The 26,908-nt window shown below is 40.4% G+C and overlaps 2 protein-coding genes and 1 long non-coding RNA gene across 4 annotated transcripts in view; 1 reads left to right on the top strand and 2 right to left on the bottom strand.

Moving 5' to 3' along the window:
• Positions 1 to 134: 134 nt before the first annotated feature.
• Positions 135 to 4,191, bottom strand: fitm1l (fat storage inducing transmembrane protein 1, like). Its single transcript, XM_071491165.1, has 2 exons — positions 3,006 to 4,191; positions 135 to 1,691 (listed from the first exon to the last, which is right to left on the bottom strand). The coding sequence occupies exons 1-2, from the start codon at positions 3,182 to 3,184 to the stop codon at positions 1,013 to 1,015; spliced, it is 858 nt and encodes a 285-aa protein (XP_071347266.1). The 5' UTR covers positions 3,185 to 4,191; the 3' UTR covers positions 135 to 1,012.
• Positions 4,192 to 18,127: 13,936 nt separating this feature from the next.
• On the bottom strand, positions 18,128 to 26,843 carry LOC139629372 (uncharacterized). The gene is made up of 3 exons (XR_011692952.1): positions 26,704 to 26,843; positions 22,095 to 22,227; positions 18,128 to 18,247 (listed from the first exon to the last, which is right to left on the bottom strand). It is a non-coding gene; the product is annotated as an uncharacterized lncRNA (long non-coding RNA).
• The window catches only part of LOC139629368 (myosin-7-like), a 33,050-nt gene continuing 27,786 nt past the window's right edge, over positions 21,645 to 26,908 (top strand). Inside the window, exons 1-16 of one of the 2 annotated variants that reach the window (XM_071491936.1) lie at positions 21,645 to 22,250; positions 23,004 to 23,147; positions 23,364 to 23,520; positions 23,620 to 23,647; positions 23,750 to 23,855; positions 24,240 to 24,332; positions 24,456 to 24,519; positions 24,637 to 24,735; positions 24,869 to 24,972; positions 25,079 to 25,217; positions 25,294 to 25,412; positions 25,588 to 25,737; positions 25,833 to 26,003; positions 26,092 to 26,401; positions 26,490 to 26,569; positions 26,662 to 26,867. In XM_071491936.1, coding sequence (XP_071348037.1) covers positions 21,948 to 22,250; positions 23,004 to 23,147; positions 23,364 to 23,520; positions 23,620 to 23,647; positions 23,750 to 23,855; positions 24,240 to 24,332; positions 24,456 to 24,519; positions 24,637 to 24,735; positions 24,869 to 24,972; positions 25,079 to 25,217; positions 25,294 to 25,412; positions 25,588 to 25,737; positions 25,833 to 26,003; positions 26,092 to 26,401; positions 26,490 to 26,569; positions 26,662 to 26,867 — 2,273 coding nt within the window. In that variant the 5' untranslated portion in view covers positions 21,645 to 21,947. Of the gene's footprint in view, positions 22,251 to 23,003; positions 23,148 to 23,363; positions 23,521 to 23,619; positions 23,648 to 23,749; positions 23,856 to 24,239; positions 24,333 to 24,455; positions 24,520 to 24,636; positions 24,736 to 24,868; positions 24,973 to 25,028; positions 25,218 to 25,293; positions 25,413 to 25,587; positions 25,738 to 25,832; positions 26,004 to 26,091; positions 26,402 to 26,489; positions 26,570 to 26,661; positions 26,868 to 26,908 lie in introns of those variants that run through there. The other variant, XM_071491935.1, reaches the window with a different exon arrangement.

The raw sequence follows: 26,908 nt of genomic DNA, 5'->3' as shown, positions 1-26,908 counted from the left end.
AAAATCTCCAACTGACGGTCTCTAATTTACAGATGTATTCAGACCCTTTGTGGTGACATAGTTGAGAGAGACAGTCGCCTTTGCATTCATAAGGTCCAACAACTCACACTATAGACCTGCACAATACAACTGCAGCTCTGCAACTCTTTAATTGTAGACGGACACTTATACACAGTCATTCATACGAATATAGTCACACACTAGTTCAATTCACAATTACTCTCCTTTCTCAGCCTGACCCAACAAGACCAAGACCACCGTATGTGGAGCCCAATGAGACACTAAACACAGGGTGTGGGGTCCTGGGGGACGAGGATGAATACAAAATAATCAAATAGGCACTGAAACCTACAGTGAATTAGCCCCCTCTGGAGGTAAGGGTCTTTTCAAGGTGGGACTTGTCTGTTAAGATGCTTTCAGATACTGGTCTTTATTCAAAAGACACTTAGAGAAACGTGGATGTTTGATACGTAATACTAATCTACCTTGATTACAGAATTTGAGTGTTTTGTTACATGTTCTGAATTTACTGAAGTGTTGTAGAAATTTGGATGTTAACTAGTAAATCACATTTCCATCAGGTCATTTCAGATACTTGTCTTTTTCTCTGCGGTGCAAACAGAACCTGAGCCGTGGCTTCAGCAAAGTCAGGCTTTCTCAGACATTTCAAACCTGCATCTAAATGGCTGCTGCCACCTGTTGCGGAGACTCTACAGTGGCTCACTGTGATGATGTCACATAAAACAAGTCTACTGATGACAAAATATGTATTTGCTGCTGTGGCTTATGTTAGAAAAAAAAGCATGTTTGCACATACAGTTTTAAAGCCCACTCAGTCATTAGATTGTTCAGCTGGATGCTGATCTTACTGAGGACGACGACGAACACGGATGGACAGGTTTTGTGTTTCCAACAGAACCTTCAGTCATCTCCAAATAACCATGATCAACTAATGATTGAATTCACATTTGTGGCAGTGTTGAGATCTGTTTTAAGGTCTTTGTTTGTCCAGTTAATTGCAGTGATTGTGGCTCAGCTGTGCATCTTCAGCTTCCACACTGCTGGTCTTGGTGTTGAGGAGTCCCACTCCAGGCCTCCCTGGACAGTACCAGCTGGGCCCCAGGCGGTACCAACCCTGATACAGTCCCCTCCAGCTCAGACAGCCTAGAGCGCCCCCCAACAGCTGGGTGGGGAACTGAGGGAAGTAAGCTAAAAGACAGAACAGAAGAAAGATCCAGAGCACAAGCAGGAGAACACAGAACAGGAAGAGGATCCTCAGAGGAGCATCTGAGATCCCTCCCAGACTTAGATAAGGACCAAACACAGCCGTCTCCTCTGCCAACAGCAGGCAGCAAAGACAGAGAAGGAAGACGTCCTCTGACACTTCATATCCTCTCCACAGCATCCCAGCCTTGAGGCATTCAGACTTGCTCTCCCCTTCTCGTAACACCAACATAGGCTGGCCACTGGTAGCCCCCTGGTCAGTGATCAAGGATTCATAGCAGCTTCCTGTGGCGTTCTCCAGATGGTCCAGGAGTTTGCAGAAAGTAAGCCACAGTCCACCAGCCACCCCGAGCCTGGAGAGGTGACGGATGGAGAGAGCGAGGGAACGACGGATGGAGAAGGAAAGGAGGAAGACGAAGGAACCGACAAAGACACAGGTCCAGCCCCAGCCAGAGCGGAGGAAGATCCTGGAGGAGGGAGGGGAGAGATGAGGACAGAGTTTAGAAGGAAAGTTAGAGGTATTGATGGGAGAAAAATTATATTTTGTCACGCTGAAAATTAAGAGTAGTAGTGAAACATCACTGTCCCATTAACTGACAAGTCAGCGTAATTATAGTGGTAAGAGTGGTATCCTCTAATGGCTCCCACTCAGTATCTCACATTTCACACTGTGTCGTTGTCTTTCAACCTTAAAGTTAAAATCAAAAACCACTGCTGAAGAATTTTCCACTTTACATAACTACCATGATAATTTTCTATAGATTGTAGTGAGCAATATTAGAAGTTAAGCTGTGTATGACATACATTTGTGCTACATAAAAATGCAAAAAGGTTTACAGTCCATACTGCTTTCACACTGGAGAAGTACATTGAGTAAAAGTCCAAAGTGTCAGTATACATAGAGAATTCAATTCTGTTTTGACTGTACTGGTAACTGTATATTAACCTTCTGTGTGAAAAAAAAATCAAGGGTCAAATGAGAGTAATCATTCTCAGCTCAACAGAGCGTTTTAGTGTCATTTAGCTCATTAATTACTGCTATTTATGCAACATGACTTTTTATGTACTTTATTCTTTTTATGCATTTACTCTTAATCTTTTAATATTTTTCTATGCTCGATTCTTTTCTTTTTTTAAAAAATTGAATTGCCTCTGTGTGTGAAACATGCTACGTTAATAAATTTGCCTTTTGGTTTTCAATAAAAACACTTTAATGAACCCAGTGTGTCCACTGTCTTTTTTTTGTGAATCAATCAAACTTGATTTCCAAAAGTCAAGCTTGATTAACGCCCATCAGTATGAAGCAGTGAAATTGATTAATTGCTGGTTTTCAGGTTACTAATTACCAAAGTACAACTATGCTTTTCGGTGGACAGATCATACTTAACATATGGTATTAGTCTGTTTTATGGAACTGAGACACAGCTAATGAGTGTTCGAAGGTTGAGCACAGACATTAGTGACATGACTGTTACAAATACATGATCTAGTTTAGATTTGTCACAGAAAACTCACTAAAAACAACTGAAAAGTGACTGTTATGTCATCTAATGTCAACAGTTAAACGCAAAGGAGGAAACATGGATAAACATATTAATAAACAATTCAACAGTGCATTTATTCTGCCTCAGCTACACACAAATCAAACAATCCAATCACTGTCTATTGGTAAATTTTCCCTGAACAACAACCACATGCAGGCAGATGCATCTCAGTGACGCCATAATGCTACTGGTCCAACGTAGACGAGCGAGCAGGACGTAAACAGGAAACAGACTCACCTGTAGAGAAAGTGGCTTTTCCTGGCAAAGATGCTGTGCTGAGAGACCCAGAAGCTCAGCGCAGGACTGAACATCACCACTGCAGACAGCAGCAGGTGGAAGTGTTGACGAAATACAGTGTTACCCAGGAGGCGGGCCGCCAGGTCCGTCAGGACCACCAGCACCGTGTTGAGGAACATCTGGACCCAGAACCGAAACTCTTGACTGGATGTTAGCTTAAATGTGAAAATCCCCTGCTGCTGGCTCTGAATGCAGCAGTGTGTTTGTGTAGATTATCCACCTCAGACTAAGCAGCATGCACTGTTTCATGTGACAAGGCTGTAATCCCAACTAGAATGCACATAACACACCAGTGAATGGATTACTGCTGTTGGAGACTGGAATACTTCAGCATTTTAGGTAATTTAAAGTCTGGTTGGAATCAATCAATCAATCTATTCAAACTACTCTTCAAAGACTGCTGAATGGATCCATTAGTTACGATTAAGATCAAGAGGATTAATCCAGATCCTGCAGTATGTCAGAGCTGCAGACTATGTCTGCGCAGTGTTGTAGTGAACAACATGAATGAAATGACAGCTGGCCTCTAGCATTCCACAGACTGAAAATGTGCACACTGTGAATTCCAACCATGAAATTCTTCAGTCCAGTAGGCACTTGTGCTGACTCTATTTACTGTATCTGCTAGTTGTTTCAGTGCACGGTGGTTTTGCTGCAGCTCTCAGTTCTCCAGTTTTCCAGTTTTCACTGAAGGTTTCAACACTGCTGCTGCTCTCCAAACTACATCACTGGTGCTGACTGTTTCTTTGCTGGAGGGAGGTGAATTAAACATCAGCCTCTTCTGACCTTGTAGAGCACATTACCAAGTGTCCTCTGCCTGCTTTCCTCTTGATGTGCAGTGATTGTCATCAGCCCTCTCTGTATCGCTGCTGCAGAGATGCAATGGTCATCAAGTTATTCCACTCAGCAATGGCCACCGCTAAGGTTTCCAAGAGTTGAGGCTTCAGAATGTCTCCCTGTTCAATCTAGCCTGCCGTAACTGTAGCTTCTCTGCTCTCCATTGACACCCTCCCTCCCAAACACACACACACACACACACACACACACACAAATACTATTTATGTTCTTGCCCTGTCATATGTCTCCTGAACCATGAAGTTGTTACATTACTCCTACTGAGATGACTGAAGGTTGAACCAATGACACTGATTCCTTGGTGTGTGTGTGTGTGTGTGTGTGTGTGCTATTGCAGGTTTTTTTTTTCGGACTAATTTGATCTGAATTCATAGCAGCGAAAGAGGCTGGGAGCAGCAGTGACAGCGCTGACGTTACAGAAAAGTCATGAATTAAAGTGTCGACACTGATGTGAAATTAGCTGCAGTGTGACACACTATGTGTTTGTATGTATTTATGTCCGTGTGTATTAATAGCAGTAACCTTTGTACTGTATCTGGGCTGATACTCAGCTGTTGCAGCAGTCTGTGTCTGTCAATCAATGAATGGTGAAACACACACACACACATTTACTGCCCTTTCTGTTCTCTCTGATACCACTCACTGTAATTATAGGATCTTATTTTAATACTTTTTTTTTTTTTTTTTCCACATAATAAAGCAAGACAACATTAACAGCATTAATAATAACAGACAAAAAGGGAAAAAAACCCACAAAAACACACCGAACATGAAAAAACAAGTCCAGTTTAAAATTTTTGTTATATAGCAGTGAACTGTACAGTATAGGAAATGTACTGGAGAAAAAGAGAGAAAAATTTGAATTAGATTAGATTAGAATCAGAGTCTCATCAAACTGCTGGGAAGGATAGTTTCTCCACATAATCATTAAAGGGAAACCAGGGCAGGACACCTCCCATCTAACAAGGACTAATCGTTGGCTAACAGTGACGTAAAAGCTAAAGCATTTGACTGATATGAAATGATGCCATGTTCTGATGGAGGTATATAAATTATCACCATTTATGGATTAGGATCTATCGTTTGTTGCAGATACTCTTACAATACTGTGGTCCAGAAATTGTTTAATGAGTAGCATGACCAGAACATACAGTATAGCTCATTGTTGACATCTGGAACAACTGGAACGTCATAGACTGAGAACATTTCTGACACTGGTAAAACAGACGATGAGTAACTTTGAACTGGAGCAGACAGTGCTGAGATCAGTGCTAATAAGATCCCAAATGGTTTTGGGCAGAGTCACCTTAAGGTGTTGTTGCCAGGCATCTTTTCTCTTGCTGAGTGTCGGAGGATTGATGTGTTGAGTTGCATCATACAGTCTTGAAAAACAAGACTTAAGGTTTGCATTAGGCTTTGCACAGTTCACTAAAGGGCAGTGAGAGAGGGGGAAATGATGTGTGATGTTTCATGACAAAGCTTTGAGCCTGTAGGTTTGTAAGTAGCTAAGTATGTTATTTACGAGGTATTTAAGAGGTCTTTACAAAAATTGGAGCATTTCTGAATGACCAATGAAATGCAGCGTTTATGTGGGCCAGGGTTAAAAGAGGGTTTGATGTTACAGAACCAAAACTAATTGCTTGTTTATAGTCAAAACGGTGACTACATTGGTACCAGGGACTGTGTTACAGAAACCTCCAATGTCGTGCATTGAGAGATGAGACAGGAGACATAGAAACAAGTAAGGAAGAGGGGGAGTGGGATGTAAGAGGGAAAGAAAGAGAAAATGATGATGTTTAAGCATTGAGATGGTTTATTATACAAATGGTTGAGACTCTTAAAATGAGAACTGGAGTTTAAAAAGAAGAAAAGGGGAAACTATTTTATTTTAAGATGCACATTTTTCAAAAGCTTGAAATAAGACAACAACATTGAATTATTATTAGGGTATAATCCCTTCTAGAGAGAGAGAGAGAGAGAGAGAGAGAGAGAGAGAGAGAGAGAGAGAGAGAAGCACAGAGCTTGGACTCGATGGGTTAGAGATATGCAGTGGTTATCAGTCATCTCATGGACTGAGTTGCCCTTTTAGCACACAACAGGTGATTGTCAAATTAACTCCATCTGTCAATTCATCTGTTGTTTTTCACATTTGTGTTGAAAATAAAACTTTTATCAAGCAGGGTGATCATGTCCACAAAGACAGACATACATCAGTAAAAAAAAACTGAAACAGTCTCTCGGTGTGTGCACTATTTATTTCGTATTGACACCGCTGTAACCTTCTTGTGTCCTCTGCCGTGCTGTGCACTCCTGAAAGGTTTGACTCAGCTGAACTGTCATCTGTCCAGAAATAAATGTTGACCTGGTTCCAAAGTGTTAAATGTCCCTTCCTTCTTTCCAACTGTGAACAGAAAGGCTGAACCCTGTGGATATGCTGGCATCTCTTAAATTACACTCAACATTTGAATCACTAATCACGTGTGTTACATCACTAATAGCTAATATAAATGCCACAGTGTTGTAGGTGTGAAGGAAGGAGCATATAGTTACACAATAACACATTGAGGCAATGTATAATTTTATATTTTTTTAATAATAACTTTGTGCTGAATTACTTTTGTATTGAATGGCAAGACTTTTGTGGGTATTCAAATTATCAGACTGCAGGAAAGAAATATTTAAGAGGTCTGTTTGTATGATCAGCCTCCACTGCCTGACTCACTCTGGGCCAAAGATCACATTAAAAAACAATCTACACACAGTGCAGTAGCCCTGCTGTAGACCCCTCCCTCTTGAGGATAATCATGTTAAAATTTAGTTTTTACAGTGTTTCAGAAAAATGTTTATTCAGATTTAGAGTCATTATGGTCAGACTGTAGGACTGCATCAATGTAAAATTTTCTTATGTAGTTCCTTTCATGTGCAGTATGTAACAGAAATTCTCTTTTGTTCGTCACTGTGTCAATAGAAACTAATAGTAAAAGTAGAAAAATGTAATGCTGACAATTCTGTTGTATTGGACTGTGATACATTTGCAAGTAGGGATACATGGAACTCAGAGGGCATTTATACAGTTACCAGGGAGTATGTGGAAAGACTAAATTGTAAAATTAACAAAAACCAAAAAAACCAAAAAAAAAAAAAAAATCAACATATTGAGTCAAGTTTCACATCAAACATCTGAAGTGGAGACATTGAAACAGCCAAAGGAGGTATGGTTAGATTATGGATAAATGGTTGAAACATTTAGCTCTGGGTAGAGTATTAATGCTATTGACCTAAACACTAACTGCATGAAATTTTTTTTTAATAATAATAATAATAATAAAACTTTTACACTGTACTGAGTGTTAAACCTGCAGAACGTTTCTCCCCCCTCTGGCAGTGAGAGTAACTACACAAACACAGACACCTCCACAGTTCAAAGATAATAATTTATTAATTAGGTAGAGTGAATGTGACAGCCTTTAGTCTACTCCAGATGTTTTACAAAACACTAAACCATCTTTATCCTCGTCATCAGTCGCTTTCTTTTTAGACCGTAAGTTTTCCTCTGAGCATCAGAAACTTTTCTTGGGCACTTCCCAGGTTTTCCCACCACAGGCTCCTCCGTGCTCCTGCTGCTGTAGCTGATGATGATAATAATGATACAGTAATACATCCATGCTCCATCTCCGTCGCTGCAGTTGCTCCTTCTGACACCTTCCTCTGTTGTTTGCATGAACATATCTGAAGCTCAACACAAGCACCCAACAGACAGCTGCATGTTGTTTCCCGGACTTCTAACATGTCCCCCAAGCAACACAATGCAACATGCTGATGGTTCCTACAAACGTCTTTAGTTTAGGAAACTTCAGCATGTTGCAGGACACATGATAAATGTCCAAGAAATAATGCAGCTGTTTATCCAGTGCTTAATTGAGCCTCCAGATGCATGTAGACAACAGAACACCCTCCTCAGCACAGCGTCAGTCACCACAGACTCCAGATTTAAAATGCCTCTATACTGTGGAATACAGAGATCAACCTGGAACTGATGGGCTTCGTAGGCTTTGTATCTCATTGGCCAAATGTTTGGATAAGTCCCACACTCCAGTTTTAAATATCACCTAGTTTAAAATTAATTCTAATGAACATATTTGGAACATGATGGGGTGGATAAAGGGATACCATCTTCCTCTTTCCTTCCAGCTGCTGTCAAACTTTACAACAAACACTTTGCTCAGTAACCACACACACACCAGAAACGGACAACTTACCACCATAACAACCTCATGCATTAGCTACTGTTGTTGTAAATATGTAATTTTTTGTATCTATATATTTAGTACATTATTATATTGTTATTTATCGTTCTAAATATTTGTTATTGCAGTGTCTGCAGCTTTCCTGTTCTCTGCACTGCCACTTTGCTGCTGTAACACTGTGAATTTCCCCACTGTGGGACTTATCTTATCTTATCTTATCTTATCTTATCTTATCTTATCTTATCTTATCTTATCTTATCTTATCTTATCTTATCTTATCTTATCTCACAGAACTGTGATTGAACATCAGGAGCCACTGATAGTCAAGTCAGATTTGTCTATGCAGTCTGTACAGCATACAACAGCCTCAGCTGAAGGTCCAGCTCAGAGAAGCCTGAGTGAAAAAGAGAGAGAGAGAGAGAGAGAGGAACACAACTTGGACTCCATGAGTTAGAGGGATACAGTAGCTAACAGTCATCTTGTGGACTGTATTATAAGTACACACATTATTGAGACTGAGCCCAAACCACCGTAGGGATGTAGGACAGCAACAGGTACAAGGCCTAAGTAATCACAGAATAAGCAATTAACTGAAAGTTACAGTGAAAGGATGAGTTTTAGGTTTGGATTTAAAGGTATCAGTGGAGTCAGACCGTCGAATGTCAGCAGCGGCAGTCTTAGTAGTTTCGGCTGAATGATGTTAAATGCTGAAGAAAAAAATAATAATGAAGAGTATGGGTTCAGTTGTTGAAATATAAATTGTTAAAAGAATTAGCGTTGTATCCTGAACTAACAGCCAAACCGACCAAACTGAAGTGGGTGTAATATATCACTCACTTCCCTCAGCCTCTCTCCTGACAAGTTTCTTGATACTGATTTGAAAACACAAAAAAATATCTTATTCTACAAGCACAAGCAGCACCCTTTATGAGGCAGATCCCTTCTGTTATTTAGGACCATCTACTGCAGGTTTGATTTGTACTACGTACAAAAGTTTGATTCAGTGTCCTTAAGCAAAACATTCATTCTGACTCTGACCTCTGTGGAAGGAAAAGGGGAATTTCATTACTGAGGCCAACACAATATTTCTGTACCTTACTCAATTGCTCTGGTTAAATGTTGTGGTGAACTAGTTTGCTGCCATCTAGCTGATTTTGATATGTGAGTCATGTATGCAAACATAAAATCAAACGGTTCTAATGTGGGTCGGGCTTTGCTGCAGCAGGAGCCACACTCGTCTGCAGGAGCCAGACTGAGGCTCTGCCCACCACAGTTCCATTTCTGCTCTGCTGCTGACATCTGCAGGCGTTACAGAGCACTTTCACATGAGAGTCTGAAAGCAGACGACTGCCACCAGCCGCCTGTAAGTGTCGCCAAGTTGATACTGATACATGATACTGGACAGTTTACTCTGTTTATAACACACACATAATACAACCCTTCACAATACGATAGAGAGGCCAAATAAAGAGAGAGAAGCTGAGGAGGTCTGGAGTGTGCGTCATGTGATCACTGGATAAATCGTGCCTTGATCTGCTCTCTGTTGTCATAGAGTGCTGCACAGACCACATATCAACCCGACCCAAGCCCGACACAGCTGAAGTGTTTGGGTTAACCGGTCTCACAGTTGTTGTTACCATGGTCACAGCTTGCCTGTTTACCTTGACCACATGTGTAGGCTCCTTAAAATGACTGTCAAAAGGCATCATACAGGCTATGATTGTCTCAAGCCACACACATTGTGTAATGTCATCGGCAGTCCTATTGTTCAGCTGATATGACTGAACCCGACAGGACCTGTCTATTCACCAGCCACTGGTTTGTTAGTCTGAGAAAGAAAACATCTGATCAAATGTGATACAACAATCACAAAATTAAGGCACTGTCTTTAGATCACAGACAGACTTATTACAGACAGATCACAGACAGCTCCTGCTGCTGCTTTTTTTTCTTTACAATATTATAAAATTCTAAATAAAATTGAATCAAATTTAAAAATACCAAAAATAATAATAATAATAAAAAAAGATACCTAACAGTGCTATGGTGAAATAGACAAAACTGTCTAGTTTGTTGCCATCTAGTTGCTGATGCACTGTTGGTTTAACTGATAAACCACAGCTACATTCCTGCTCTGTTGCTGACATCTGCAGGCATTAGAGAGAAGTTTCTCTCAGGCTGCTGCTGGGTAGGACTTCACTCCAATGACTGGAGATTGGAGACTGACAGGTTAATGTGTAGAAAGTGCGGTGGAGACACACTTTGATGTTTAAAGTGGGTAACAAAGTTAAATTATTGCCTAACAAAACTGATTCAACACTGATTCATAAATGTGTGTCAGACTCAATGAATGTGAACTTTGTGAAATGTGAAGCTCATCCAACACAAGTTCCCACAATCCCTCACCTGTTCTTTATATTACCTTTGTCCAGTTTATTGTTTTCTTTCTGTTTTGTTTATGAGTAACATGTTATGTAAATGTTATTCCTTTTTCAAATGTGACCCATATTTAAACTCTGTATTATATAACACATCATCTAGTGCTACAGCTCTGTGGATATTTCCAATACCAGGGTCAACAGTACACTTAAAGTCCACCTGTCTCCCATTCACCTGATGAATATTAGTCTGATATCCACTTTGCTTTTAGCTCTGGTCTGGTCTCTACCAACTCCTGAGGGGAAAGTCAGGCTCTTTAGGTGATAAATGCTTCACTTTCTCCATCAGCTAGTTTCTAACTTTTGTCTATTTGCTGTTTGGTGCAGAGCAGGTTGTGAACAGTGGGTTTATCACAGCTTCTTTTCTTCTCATAACAGCTGCCTGCTGCAGCTGGAAATGAAGTGTTGGCAAGAGTGAATGAAAACACTAAAGTTTCACACTGTAAAACCAAAACAATGAGCTAATGCAGAATAGTAGCTTTTATTAAAAAAGAGAAAAATGCTTATCCTATCAAATGCATTACAAAGAAACACTGGAGTATATGTGCATTTTAACTGAATGTAGATTTTCTCAGTGCAAGTGTTTTGTGCTGATTGGAACCATCATCCTTATTCTAGTTGTTTTATTCAGGAACCATCACTCACATACGGTACACAGATACTTCTTCAAACATAGGTTTTATCAGCAGGATTGCTCCCAATTACTGTTCTGTTGTTGCCAGTTCTCTAGAGCTTTCAGGTCTTCTGTCACTTTACTCAATGTCATTTGTGATATTCCTTAAACAAACCAGGCTGTAGTACCAAATACTCACCCCTCCCTGTGCTGCTTTTCCGAGTTTAGATCTATTAAAGGGCCTGGTATCTATGTAACGTCCAGCAGCCAGGGGAACTGTTAGCTGTAAAATCTCACCTCTAATCTACCATAAAACACTGACTGACAACACAAACAGCTGCCTGCCTGATCTGCTCTGCCCTGTCCTGCTGCTGAAAAAGTTCCAAAACAGGAAGGACATGGATGGGCATGCTGGAGACCTTGGCTTCATACCTACCAAAAGACCAAAAAAAGGTCTGCATGTTAAGCTTGCTGGGTGAGATGAATTCAGTTCTAATATAATCAATGGTTACTGACTGTCAGTTGTAGAGTTAGGTATTAATATCAATTACAACAAACATGACAGCTCTCCATGTTGCTACACCCCATAGAATTAAAACAAAGATGACTGGCACAGGAAACCTCCTGTGTCTGTTTTTCCCCATGAATATGTTTGTGCATGGTTCTATTCAGTTCTAGTTAAAGTGAGCCCTTATCTCCCGGACTGCTATCAGGCTGAGAGTGCCACTTATACTGTGACCAGTAAACAGGCTCAAACACTGTTTGTGTGTCTGACTATGCAGAACAAGGCAGCAGGGTCAGGCGAGGTATCAAACACAAGGTTTATTAATATCCAGCTCTCTCAGAGTATTAATAAACTGCTTAATACCAAAATGATGAGAGAACAATGGTGAGTCAAGCTTTCCATGATTAGAGCTCTCACTGTCTCAGAGTGGACTGGGTCTTTTATTTCACTCTTAGTGTTGTGGTAACTGATGTTGGTTTAATATATTACAATGATATATTAAACTATAATATATATCATAATGCCCCCATTGTTTCTATTGAGGATGTTTGAGTTGGTAAATGATGAATCAATAAGACATGAAACCAATATTCACTCAAAAAGTAGGTATAATTGCCCACCTCTTCTTTAGTGTCATTTTGTCATTTCCAGGAAACAGAGAAGTGTCCATAACCAAGAGGATTATGTTTCATTCATTTATTACAAATCATTACGACAAAACTGCGAATCCTTAATATTTAATCTCAGGTGGTGTAAAGGAATTACTTACAGTGCCATGAAAAAATATGAGAACTATTCATTAAATATGATCTGATGTTCATCTTAGTCACAAACACAGTGTCCCCTAGACTAAAATGACACAAACAAGTATAATCTTTTGTGTCTTTATTAAACACAGTCATCAAATATTCAAAGTGCTGGTGGAAAAAGTAAGTGAACCCTTGGATCCCATGGATCAAACCTCCTTTGGCACAAATAACCTCAAACCAGCTCTTCCAGTAGCTGCTGATCAGACCTGTGCAATGAATTTTGGATTGTTCTTCTTTACAGAACTGTTTCAGATCAGACATATTCTTAGGATGAGGTGTGAACATTTCTCAGGTCATTCTACAGTTTCTCTGCTGGGTGACTCCAACAGGTCTGTTTTCTTTGTTTGAAGTCAGTCTGTAGTACATTTACCTTGATGTTTAGAGTCATTGTCCTGCTGCATCACCAGCTTCTTCAGCAGGTGGACAGCCACTCATGACATCTTCCTGTAAGAGACCTTGATAAACTTCAGGGGACGCAGCAATGTTTTTTGGAGAGCGGCAGCTTCCTCCTTGGTGTCTGTGGCAGGACATGCACCATGATCTGTGTATTGTAGACCCATGAAAACAGATGTTAACCACCTCCAACCAGCTTCCTTTCAGCCTTTAGCTGTTACTCTGAGGTTCTTTTTGTAGTGCTTAGCTGGGTACCAACTTCTCATCACAGAACTAAATCAGCCCCATTTAAAGCCATATAAAGACACATGTCTAAACTCTTTGAGATTACTTTGTACCCCTTTCAGCTTTATACAAATGGTCTATTCTTGATCCTTCATCTTTTGAGATTTCTTTTGCAAGGCATGGTTCACATCAGAAGATGTTTTCTGTGAATAATAAACTCAAAATGTGTGTTGAGTTTTTTTTTTATATGACTCAAAGTAGCTCTAAACCCTATGCTCCCAATCTTTTGTCATTTACTGGCTCCAGGTTTGAAAACTCTTGACTCCAACTAGTTCATGTCATTAGCCAAGAGGTTCACATACTTTTTCTAACCTGCAATGTGAATATTTGAGTGATGTTTTCAATATGGGAAAGGACCATACAATAGTTTGTGTGTTATTAGTTCAAATAGATTGTGTTTGTTCATAAATTGGTGATATAACTAAGATGGACGGCTGACCATATTTTAGGACAAATTCATACATAAATGGAGGTAATACCCTAGGGTTGGTGGGACTATTATATTTGCAATGTTCTGGTGTATTTTGAAAGAAATCACATTTATTGATTGAAATTGTTGTGAAAGAAGAAACAGCAACAGTTAAACATTACACATGGAAATGTCAAACTGTCATACTGTGTTCTACATTTCAGTCATTTGAGTCAGTCGGTGTTGGTGAGGTGATCTTGAAGAACTGCTTGTCAAAAAGTTGTGTTGTAAAAGCTAATAAACAATTTCCAATATTTAAAGCTTACTGTTCTTGGTGGCTGGCAGAGGTGGACAAAGTACACAACTTCAGTACTTGAGTCAAAGTATAGATCCTCCTGGTCAAATATTACTCCAATACAAGTGGAAGTTGTTCAGTCACTGGTACTGGAGTACTTGCTCTTTAAAAATACTGAGGTATTTAAAAGTAAATTTTTTCATGTCAACTCATTGTTATGTTGTTCCACATTTACAGAACCTAATGACTCTGACACAACCTGCTGACTGACTGTAGAACAAAGAGCTTGTAGGATATGTTTCAAAGCCTGTAGAAATTGCCATAAAATAACAATTGAAATAACAAAAAGAGCTATTGTCATTTTTGTATTTCTTTTTTTAGGCAGTGATGAAGTTTGGTTGCAGTAAAATGAAAGGAATCTTTTTTATTTCTAAAACTACAAACTTAGACGTATCTTTATCTAACTTAGCCATCATTAGGACACTGCCAGGTTCAAACCGAGCTATTCAAACATCAACACAACATAACTGACAGTGTAGGAGTTGGCTGTGATTGTTTTTTTCCTGTGATGAACACAGTGTATGGTCTATCACATTTTCAAAAGAGAGGAAATTAATTCCACAAACTAAAAGCTCTGTTTCAAAGTAATGAGTACTTCATAGAAATGTAGTGAAGTCAAAAGCACAACATTTGTATTTTAAGTTTAGTGGAGTAAAAGTCATAAGCTTCTAAAAATAAACAATGCCCAAGTAAAGCACAGACACTGGAAACATACATAAGTACAGTACTCAAGTAAATGTACTTCGTTACTGTCCACCCCTGGTGGATGGCCTGTAAGACCACTAATATACAGCAGGTTTAGTCCAGATCCCTTTGTTACTAAAATATTAGTGATTAAAATGATGTCATCATCACTGAGTAGCTCTTGACTAAAATAAATCCAAATTTATACTTTCACGATATGTTTGTTGCCACTGGGAGTATAGGAACTTTGGGGATGTCCTACTAAAACATATCATCAGATGGTACAGAGAAACAATAAAATGTGAAATGTGTTGTGGCAAGCTAACAACAATACTATGTAACCTCATGTTTTGAACAAAATTGATCGCAGCAGGTCACCTTTAAATATTAAGTGTAAGTATAATTGTAATTCCTGGTCATGTATAACCACAATCAAGCACAAAAAAAGATCCAGGCCACCCTATAGAGTCCTTGGATGTAGGTAGATCTAAATACTAAAGTATTCTTCTTAGCCACAAAATATGTTACGAATATGTTATGTTAATTTCCTCAATGCCTCTCCAAACAGAAATAGAGTGTGTAGAGCAGGGTCTACATTGGTTCGCCTGGTTAAGGTGGAGACCTGTACTAACACCTTGAGTAAAAGTGTACTGCACTCTTCACCTGAGTCAGATTTTTGTCCTACTCTGCTATCACTGTGCCTTTACAGGGTCAGGACTGACCCAGCCATCTTTACCCTGTTGCTGCTTGTGCAAGTTGATCCTCTACACTGCCATTAGCAGCAGCTTATCTCCAGGAGCCTCCAGGATTTCTTTGTCCACCACGACCAGCACAAGGAGTGACAGTTGGTCACTTCCACCCTGCGGTTCATCTCATCCAACTTATATCTCTGAGCCATGAATTGCTCTTCCTGAATGCTACACTGGAGAAAGCTGTCAGCCATTTCTCATGTTCCCTCATCTTTGACGTCCAACCTGCCTCTTACCCCACTGAGCGTTCCAAGGTGACATACATCATCTCCCTTCTCTCTGTGTTAGCCAGGCCATCTGTAGCCAGGCCATCTGTGTCTGAGTCGTATTCTGCTATCATCGAGCCTTTATGGATATGGTCTTATAGTTGTTGTTTTTTGTTTTTTTTTATAATAACACAATCTTTAGGCTGTCTTGACAACCTGTTAAACACCCGTATATTCTGAAAGGGGACCTTTCACTTCAAACAATTCCTGTCAGACAAAGCAAGGCAATTAGGGTATGAACCAAAAATGGTGTAAATAAACTTGGCAGAGACAAACTGAAGTGTCTGCTGTTCAGTGGAAAAGTGTGAACTGTGTCGATAAGAGGTTTCTACATTTCCCACTCTTTTTAAAATCACGGTAGAACACCAAAATTCCCTTTTCAGTTTATCCAGGCAGGTATTGAAAACAAATATATTTATGTGAGCCATATAAGGTGGAAGCACTTCCTAATGATGGTGACATCACGTACCAATTATCGAACTGATGCCAATGACAGGTGATGTGAATACAAACATATGAGCTTGAATTTGGAAGAGGGAACCTGTAACGCACACACAGCATGAACATGCTAAATATGCATGAACACTGAAATGAATGTAGCCATTTGCCACAAATAACTGTGAGCCCATGGACCAGAAGGTAGTGTTAATGCACCAAAAAAGCTGTTTGCCAACCGCCAAAAAAACATCAGAAGAAGAACTGTGTTTTAACGACAGTACCTGACATGTGTCCAACATGACTACTACTGGCAATTCAAACAAATAAGGGATGCTGACCACAAGCCTTGCAGAGGACAGGATGTCGGAGGGGATCAGAAACCATAGTTGGTGCTGCGACTCTGGACGTGGACCAGGCCATTCTCATTGATCTCCCCAACTACAGGACCGGTTGGGTCCCATCTCCGCCAGCAGCTCGCCATGGCTGGCACATAGCAGCTGACTTAGTAGTACGGACCAGACGAATCCAACTGCTTAATTAAAACACAGCTATCAATGATTCTATGGTGGTATACAGTAATTCATTTAGGTTGAGAAGTGGCAATGACTGGGGGCCGGGGATGATCTTTTTACATACAGTCAATGAGATGGGTTGATGATAGGAGAAGGTACTACTGAAAAAAATAAGTCAGCTCATTAAAAAAAAGCTCATCTTAACTTGTTAATTTGTTCAAAACATAAAACTCTGAACTCTTAACTTGAACTATTTTAATCTGTGTGGACTGATATTTGAGCAGTGAGCGTCAATTAATCACGTTACTGTTTAACAAACAATTGAACTGAACTTAGCTTAGCTTGCTACAGTGTCTATCACGTAATTTAACCCTAAGGTTGTGACCACTTCAGATACTGTATCTAACTAGCATGTAGCTGTCAGAGTTGTCCAGCTAATGTGATGAAATCTGGCTGTAGGCAAAAGTAAACGTTCATCGGCCTGTATTCATTTCTTTCAAGTCTGTCCATGTGTCAGCTGTATTTCATCTGCCCATGGAGCTGCATGCAGGAGGTCATGACAGAGTTGCCACTGAAGTGTCAGTAGTGGTTGTTGACAGGATGCCAACCTCATGTAACTTGACCAGCCTGCAGTGTATACAATAGACCTAAGGCTTGGCTGAGACAGGTGTTAATTTATAGTTATCACCCAACAACTTAACCCTGCTGTCATTAATGGAGGAGTGATCTGGAGGCCAATTAGCACCTGGTGACAGTATGCAACACCTTTCTCTCTAGTTTCTGCCAAGATTATAGTAGAGGCAGAGCAATAACTTCTGCTTAACTGTGCAAACGGGTATGAATATTGACATGAAGTCATGGTTTGGCTGGTTTGGCTGCACAAGCTTTAGTAGCATAGACTACAATTTTATAACCAGGGGACATTGTGAATAACCCCCCTGTGGGAATTAACTGACAAGTAACAACCCTCCTGGGTGCTTACAAACAGAACATGACTAAAGCAGGTGAAAGCCTTTAAATAGACTTTTAAATCAGTCCAATGACATGTGATGGGTGCAGCTGTTTGCTACCAAGCATAGCTACTTACAGTCTCCTGCCTGAACTCGTGCTTTTTGTTAGGAATTACTCATGTCATTAATTTGACCATAAAGATATACATTACATAGAATGACTTGACAGGATGGCTCTGCTCTTTGATACACACAATGTAGCAGTGGGCCAATGAGCGAACTACATACGTGTGGCTTCTGAACACAACACATCCCTCAGCTTCTTCTAGATGTCCAGCACCTCCCACTTGAGAAAAAAAGCTCATTTTGCAATCTCTTGTTGTTTTGTGCTGCTCACAACATGGACAAGTTAAGGACTGCATAGGACAGCACAGTGATGCAGTGGACTGCTGCCTGACAGCAAGGTCTCTGGATTCATCTCAATCAGAAAAGACACAACATAACATGAATGCAGAAGCTATATTTAATAAAGACTTTGGAGTTGACCAAATTGATTTGAGAGATGTATATGGACAGAGCCCTGTAGATCTGAGATCCTTCCTGAAGCCTTTGACAGGCCCTTGACATAGGTGGCGATGGGGTGGCGGAAGGGCGAAGATGTGATGTTGCACAGACTGCAATGACAGCAGAGAAAAAAAAACATAGGTAAAGCAATGTAAATCATTTTCAGATCAGATTAATGTTAGATGATATGCAAACAAATTAACATAACCCACTGATGTCATTGGACAGAAGTTGAGTGGTGAAAACAAACCATGTGCAAAGACTCTGATGTAGGATGAAGAGGGAAATGGATGACATGAGGTCTGCCAACTGGGAGAAGCCTTTTTTATGACTTTAAGCAATAATATTATTGTTTTTTATTGGAAGCAAAGGGCCGAATCTCTCTCGACATTACCGGGACATTACTCTGGAATTTCCTGTGTTACATGGTTAAAAGGTGGCTTGAGATGATCAACACCTAAACAGTATGAAAAGAAGGCACAGATTGAATCCAATAGATGTTGCTGCATCAGTAAAGAATGCTATGCTATCAAGAAAGAGATCCTATTCCTGTTATCAAGAGGAAGTGACCAAAAACCTCACTGAGAGGCAGCCTTCATTGTGTCTAGTCATTTAATATTTTATCATTGAGGGATGGAACAGAGCAGCCTTGAGGGATTATTTTCATGGCAAAGTGTCCCAACAAGGACAGAAGCTGGTGTTTTGAGTCACCATCAACGGATAATATGGACTGGGATATTTCATGGATATGGTTTAACTTCTGCAGAGGGAGTGAAGCTGTCATATCAGCAAAATCCGAGGTGATACCCAGGAATTCTAGATAGAGAGATACATAAACCCTGGAATCTATTTTTTTAACTGACAAGAAATCATAGAGCAACTGCAGCACAAATAGCAATCTACCATTATTAAGTAAAATCCAATAAACAGCCTAAACCAGCGAGTTGAATATGGCCAGAGTACTTCTACAACCACAAGTTGGCCTGACTGCAAAATAAAATTTCATATATGTAGAGAAAAACACAAGTAGTAAAGATTTTTGCAGATGGCCATGTTGTTAAGGTGGAACTGGTGGCCATGGCAGTCCAGTTAAACAGGTTTGGTGCATACGTGTTGCGCATGGATGAGGGGGTCTGAATGCAGCACTGGGACACAGTGAGGAAGAGTGTTTAGAGGCCACCGTCTGAACAGGTAATTAGTGGGTATCCTCCAGTGACTACATTGAGGCCGTCTGTGTCCAGACCTGACCAGCTGGGGAGCAGATTGAGTTGAGTGATTTTCTGTTTTTTTCATATACCTTGTACGTGTTCAGTTCATGGTGGTGTTCAGGATAAATGGAGCAGACAACATTGTGATGCCATCATAAATTCCTCTGTCGATAAATCATTTGATAAGTGGGATCAGGAGATTTGAAGATGGCCATGACACCGTGACTTTGTCAGATGATGTAATGTTTTGATTATTTTCTGATTAAAGCAGAATAAGGATGATATATTAGTGGCAGAATAAATGGTCTATATGTTGCGGATGCCGGGAGGGTGCTAGCAGGTTATGCATGGGAGGTTTCTGGCTGCAATGCCAGGTCAAGGAAGTTGGAAAATGTGGTGAATTAAAGATCTGGGGTTGTTTTGACTTTGGTTTGGAGTTCAAACTTATGTGCTTGGCAGGTTAAAGAGTATAGGTGGCTGGTGCTGGGGTCTCATCATCCTCAGCAAAGGTTGACGCGCGAGAAAATCCTGCTAGAGCAGCATAGACTGCAATGACAGCAAAGAGAGAGCGGAGAGGTAAGGTGCATCTTGACCACCAATCTAAAGCCGAAAATGTTCTATCAGATAAATCTATCAACTACATCATCTCATGGTGTTTGTTATAGGCAATCCATGACCAAGCCAGATACCTAATAAGATCACCTCGCTCAGATTTGATCAGGAAGACTGTTCCAACCAATCACCCACATGTAACCTAACTGGCCCACCAAGGTGTTCAAGGATCTCAGTGATCACAAATCAGGGTAAATGAGACATTGAGATTGAGACAGTTGAGATCAGCTGTTGCTGTGATGCAGTCCACGGTGGCACAGGAACAAAAAGGATCTTGAAGTGATAGTTATTTGGGTTATTTGATGTGGGGCTGTGTGAGGTATCCATGCATACTCAGTGTATTGCCTGCAGTAGATTCAGTTTAGAGAAGCAGCTGGGAGGACCGGCACAGAAGCTGAGTTATGTGCTGTTGTGCATGGGGTCAGCTGGAAAAATGTGTTTTAGACACCTTTAAAAGACGCCCACTGAAACAACCCAATATCCGTTTAAATGTACGCTTCAGTGCTTTTATCTATTGCCTCAGTGAGATTTCTCCACAGGGTGGCAGGGTCCATCTCCTGTGTGGACAAGGAGCCTGGAGGTCTGCTTCTCTACTTTTAGATGGTCCATTGAGATGGTACAGATGTCTGCTGTGCACAGCTATGGAGGTGTATTGTTGCAGGCACAGCTGATTTTAAAGTGACTCACGCTCGATCTCTAAGAAAGCTGAAATATTAAAAAAAAAAAAAAATTCTGACACTAAATTATTGTAATTATAATTACCCAGACCCCACTGGTCCCAGTTGTCCACATCTTAAATAATATGGCCAACACATTAATGAATAAATTGAAAATGCATATGAATTTCAGATTTATTTTTGACCTGGGTATCAATTAAAATAGGAATACATTGCTTGCCCCTCTTTGCTTGGAATCTGGTTTCTGTCCATGACCAGTCCTCACTTGGAAAAAGAATTCAGCACACAGGATGACAGAAAAAAAGTGTGGTAGAATTAGAGATAGAGGAGTTTATGCTATGTGAGTCATGGATGAGTTATGCTGGAGAAAGTTCCTGGCGCTGCTCCCGTAAAATCACATTATTTGGACGTGAGAGATAGAGACAAACAAGCAGAGAGGGCAGCCAGACATCATGAGAGCCATAGAGAGCCCTGTCATGATGAAAGTGATGGCGATTACCACAGTGTGTGTGTGGGCATGTGTGTGTGGGTGTGTGGGTGTGTTTGTGTGTGGGGGGGCATAGTCATATGTGTGGAAGGAGTGTACCTGTTGGTGTGTGTGTGTGTGTGTGTGTGTGTGTGTGTGTGTGTATTAGTGAGCAGGTCAGGGTGGTGCCCTTGGCCTTGTAAGGCAGGGTTATCTGGGGTTATATATTTGATCTCTGCCTACCCTGCAGGTCTAGTAGCTGCCTCTTCTTCACCTGGCCTCTGTAAGTCTGCACAACTAGTTGTACTCTGTATTCAATTCATATGATTTCTTTGCTTCTTTCTTTGTCTTTTCTAAACTGAAGGTAAAATATTTTCAAATTGATCTTACTTAACCAAAAGTGTATGCCATAGTCCGTTAAAAGGCCTCTAGTAGGTATACTTTGACAAATTATCCTAAAACAGGAGACCTCTTAATCCCACTGATGTTGCTGTGAGTCGGCTAATTCGGATGTTTTACTATGACCTCTGAATGTCTTACTAATTTTGTCCACTGCAGGTAGATCACTGGTTTATTCTCTGCAGTCTGAGCTCACTTGTCATCTGAGTTGAACTCACAGGTAAACTCTCTGTTCCGAATGCCTTCTTAGCAATTCATATTATAGAGCAAAAGACTGATATAACATGGCTATGTTCTTCTGTAGCTCATCAGTACATATAAGAGTCTATGGCTCCTTACAGAAGGGTTTTAGAGAAAGATTGTTTAGATAAACTTTATTGATCCCCTTAAAGTTTAAACAGTTGAAATCCAAATGCAGAGGAAAAGAGTGAAGAAAATCAGAAAATAAATGATTTTCCTTAAACCAGTTGTTGGACACCATCTTAATACAAGTATCAGATACAGGCAGGGTGATGGCTTAATCATCTTCACTGACTCTATTAGTGCAGCCATGGGGGATGCAGAGATGGCTGTGTTTGGGGCAGCTGCCCAGTACCTGAGGAAGTCGGACAGGGAACGTATGGAGGCCTCCATGCGTCCCTTTGACATCAAAAAGGAATGCTATGTCCCTGATCAAGTGGAGGAGTTTGTGAAGGGAACCATCACCAGCCGAGACGGAGACAAAGTCACTGTAGAGACACAGAGTGGGAAGGTCAGTGGTTATATTTTACCATTCACACATTTAGTTTTTTATTACTGACAACACGTGATGATGCAATGATTAAATTACTATCAAAAGTCCAGCCTGGCAGGAAGTGGACAAAGTTTATAGATTTGTGGAGATTAAAGTTATACCAGACTCCTAAATACCTGTGTTAACTGACTTATTCAACAAAAATGTAATTAATTCAAGTCAAATAAATGTAACTGTTGTCTTAACCTACACAGTCGAATCCACAGACTGTTGCACTTCATTTTTTGATGCACCTGAAACCAAGCTGTGCCACAAGATAACTGAATCTATTTAGTTTTTGATTAACAGGGTAAATCCAGTTACCAGGTCAGTTAGAGTGGCACAAGAAACACATTATATCACATTAGAAGTTTGGGTGTGAGCCTATGTGTGAGTCCTTGACCAGGAACAAGTGTTAATCTGAGTGTAAATCTGTGTGTGATTTAAACAGTCCATCCTTGAGTGAGTGTGAATACAAGTTCAAATGGAACCCAAAGTGCTTCTGCAATTAAAGTGTCTCCAGTCATGACACTGAGCAGCTGAGTGATGAAATGAGGCATTGCTGCCATCTGTCAATAACAACGTGTGGCAATGCTTTGTATTGCTGCACTGGCAATGCTGACAATGGTGTTGCCTAAATGTTTGCTTACTAACTCATAAAAACAACATGGTCTATGTCAAAATTCTTTCACCATTACATTTTAATCAGAAACTTGCGTTGATTTCCCTCAGACTGTGACCGTCAAAGATACTGATCTTCTGCAACAGAATCCTCCAAAGTTTGACAAGATCGAGGACATGGCCATGTTGACCTTCCTCCATGAACCGGCTGTGCTGTTTAACCTCAAAGAACGTTATGCAGCATGGATGATCTATGTGAGTCAATCAAGTCAATAACCAACAAACTCTCCTGTGTGGTTTTTAAAAGTTTGGTTCCACAAATCCAAACTATGTTGAATGATCCTTGTGACAAAAAAAATGTCTGTTTTTAGATAAATATTGTTCCTTTGGCATCAGTTTACTATTTAAGGTGTGAATCATAAGATAAGAAATGGCCATAGTAAATGACTGTTAATTACTGTGTGTTCCCAGACCTACTCTGGGCTGTTCTGTGTGACTGTCAACCCCTACAAGTGGCTGCCAGTCTACAACCAAGAAGTAGTTCTTGCCTACAGAGGAAAGAAGAGGAGTGAAGCTCCCCCTCACATCTTCTCCATTTCTGACAATGCCTACCAGTACATGCTGGCAGGTACAGATTGATGAGACTGTTTTGGGTAACTTTTATTACATGTAAATATGCTGAAATTTGATTAACAAAATTGTACACTGCAATTTTTTTTCTTGGCAGACCGTGAAAACCAGTCAATCTTGATCACGTACGTAATATCTTACACGTAAAAAACATCCATGACTATGGAATAAAACATTATTCTACATTATGCCACCGTAAGTATTGATCATTGACTTTGCAATTACAGTGGAGAATCTGGTGCAGGAAAGACTGTCAACACAAAGCGAGTCATCCAATATTTTGCAAGTATTGCAGCTGGAGGCATTAAGAAAGACCCACTTGCCAAAGACAAGGTGAATAATAATCTCTGTCATGTGTGATTTTGTTGGAGGGGTTCCGGGTAGGCTTAAACTGGCTAAAACTACAGACGGCACAGGGGTACAACAGAAGATGAGTGGTAACACCAACCCTTACCCGTTTTAACTAAAATGCAATAAATTTGCCCATTTAAATTCCTGACGTCAAGTGGCAACCAATTTCTTCTCAGTGCATTGGTGACAAAACTTAAAAATCACAAATTCACAAAGCTTCTTCCTTGGTTTCCACCTGTAATGGCAACTGTGTTACATAGGTTAGGAGGTTCCTCAGGCTTTCAAAAACTGGAAAAGTATCACTTGATGCCACAAGAGGCTGCTAAACTCTCTGTGTGGCTTTAAACACAATGTTCCTTTTGACAGGGAACCCTGGAGGATCAAATCATCCAGGCTAACCCTGCTTTGGAGGCCTTTGGTAATGCCAAGACCATCAGAAATGACAACTCCTCTAGATTTGTGAGTATCTAATTTTTGTGTGATTGTATTGTGAATATTATGTATTCAGTTCCCATGAAAACACAATCAGTAGCAGTAGCAGATACCATGGTATCTTTATAAATGAAAACTTTATCCTTTCAGGGTAAATTCATCCGAATTCATTTTGATACCAGGGGAAAATTAGCTTCAGCTGATATCGAAACCTGTAAGAACAAAAATGTTTATCATACTTACACAAATCATACAAACACTATTTATGTTTTGTCATATAATTGATTTAACTCCTGACAGTATCTTCTCACTTGTATTTATCAATTGTCAGACCTCCTGGAGAAATCTCGTGTGACCTTCCAGCTCAGGGCTGAGAGAGATTATCACATTTTCTACCAGATTCTGTCTAACAAGAAGCCTGAAATCCTGGGTTAGTACAGGTCCATGTTCATTAGGAAATAAAAGTAAAAAGAAACCACCAGGCTGTCTCTGGCTTTGTACTGTGGTTGTGTGTCCATCTGTCTGACCTTTCCTCGCTCTCTCTCTCTCTCTGTGTCCTCCAGAGATGCTGTTGATCACAAATAATCCCTATGACTATGCCTTCATCTCTCAGGGGGAAACCCAAGTGGCCTCCATTGATGATGCAGAGGAACTGATGGCAACAGATGTCAGGCTTTCACTCATTTCTCTTTTTAAAAATTGACATTCAACTCAAATTTAATGACAATGACTGAATGAGTTATTAATTATGAATTCTGTGTGGTCTCCCACAGAATGCTTTTGATGTGTTGGGTTTTACTCAAGAGGAAAAGAACTCTGTTTACAAGCTGACTGGTGCCATCATGCATTATGGCAACATGAAGTTCAAGCAGAAGCAGCGAGAGGAGCAGGCAGAGGCTGATGGCACTGAAGGTAAGAGAGGCTCTGTTTGTCAGATTGGCTCGGAACCAATTCAGACTGTTTCACAGCATTCCATTTCCTTCTTCAGATGCTGACAAAGCAGCTTATCTGATGGGCCTGAACTCTGCTGACCTCATCAAAGGCCTCTGTCACCCAAGAGTCAAAGTAGGAAATGAGTGGGTCACCAAGGGACAAAATGTCGCCCAGGTAGGAAATAAGATAATTTGTCCTTGCAATCCATAAGCAAAATGCTCCGTAAGTACTAAAAGAACAGATTGTGTTGTCCATATGGATTCCATTGCAGAGGCTAAATAGGTGCATGAAAAAATTCCACAGACATTCGTTTGCATGCATAGGGACAAAAGTATTTTCTATTCTCCAGGTGTACTATGCTGTTGGAGCTCTATCCAAGGCAGTTTATGAAAGGATGTTCCTGTGGATGGTTATGAGAATTAACCAGTCACTGGAGACAAGGCAGCCTCGCCAGTACTTCATTGGTGTGCTGGACATTGCTGGATTTGAGATCTTTGATGTGAGTGATCTACAGGAAACCAGATCTCTTTCAACATAATATGAATAATAAGATAATAAATAAATTGGTCAATTCTTTTTTTTTGTGATTTCCAGTTCAACACCTTTGAGCAGCTGTGCATCAACTTCACCAATGAAAAACTGCAACAGTTTTTCAACCACCACATGTTTGTGCTGGAGCAGGAAGAGTACAAGAAAGAGGGCATTGAATGGACCTTCATAGATTTTGGTATGGATTTGCAGGCCTGTATTGACCTGATTGAAAAGGTGAGATACCAGGCTATGAGACAGACATGAATAAAAGTAAATTAAAATATGGCCTGTTTTCTAAACCATTTATATTTTGTCTCCTCAGCCCATGGGTATCATGTCCATCCTTGAAGAGGAGTGCATGTTCCCCAAAGCCTCTGATGCCACCTTTAAAGCTAAGCTCTATGACAACCATCTGGGGAAATCCAGCAACTTCCAGAAGCCCAGAATTGTCAAAGGAAAACCAGAGGCTCATTTTGCCCTGATGCACTATGCTGGAACTGTTGACTATAATATCAACAACTGGCTGGTGAAGAACAAGGATCCTCTGAATGAGACCGTTGTTGCTCTGTACCAGAAGTCTAACCTCAAGCTGCTTGCAACCCTCTTTGCAAATTATGCTGGAGCAGATTCAGGTACAATGTTGTGACTTTCTTTTTTGGAGATTCCAATATCTTTTAGTATAGCTAATGTATATAAATTTACACATATTTGTCTGAACAGCTATGGCCGAACATACTGAAGGTAAAAAAGAGAAGAAAAAGAAGGGATCATCATTTCAGACTGTGTCTGCTCTTCATCGGGTACTGTATATGACTATTTTCATTCTAGGATATGATATTTTGTACATAAAAGTATGCCACTATGTGTAAATGTATGCTTCCCCATATTAAAGGAGAACCTGAACAAGCTGATGACCAACTTGAGGTCCACTCACCCTCACTTTGTACGCTGCATCATCCCCAATGAAACCAAGACTCCTGGGGCCATGGAGAATCCTCTGGTGATGCACCAGCTGCGCTGTAATGGTGTGCTGGAGGGCATCAGGATCTGCAGAAAGGGCTTCCCCAACAGGATCCTCTATGGAGATTTCAAACAGAGGTCTCTGCATTCATAATACCATATGATTTCAAGAAAGTGAA

Source organism: Trachinotus anak, unplaced genomic scaffold (genome assembly GCF_046630095.1).
Source record: "Trachinotus anak isolate AG129_WGS33_773 ecotype Australia unplaced genomic scaffold, CSIRO_AGI_Tana_v1 ptg000012l, whole genome shotgun sequence".
Classification (NCBI taxonomy): Eukaryota; Metazoa; Chordata; class Actinopteri; order Carangiformes; family Carangidae; genus Trachinotus; species Trachinotus anak.
Note: the sequence above shows the minus strand (reverse complement) of the source record. Positions and strands in the feature narration are given on the sequence as shown.

What these genes read in the sequence shown, in the direction of transcription:
- fitm1l (XM_071491165.1), bottom strand. Translation starts at nt 3,184, where the DNA reads ATGTTCCTCAACACGGTGCTGGTGGTCCTGACGGACCTGGCGGCCCGC. An exon ending in AAAAGCCACTTTCTCTACAG is followed by an intron (nt 1,692 to 3,005) that starts GTGAGTCTGTTT and finishes TCCCTCCTCCAG; the next exon opens with GATCTTCCTCCGCTCTGGCT.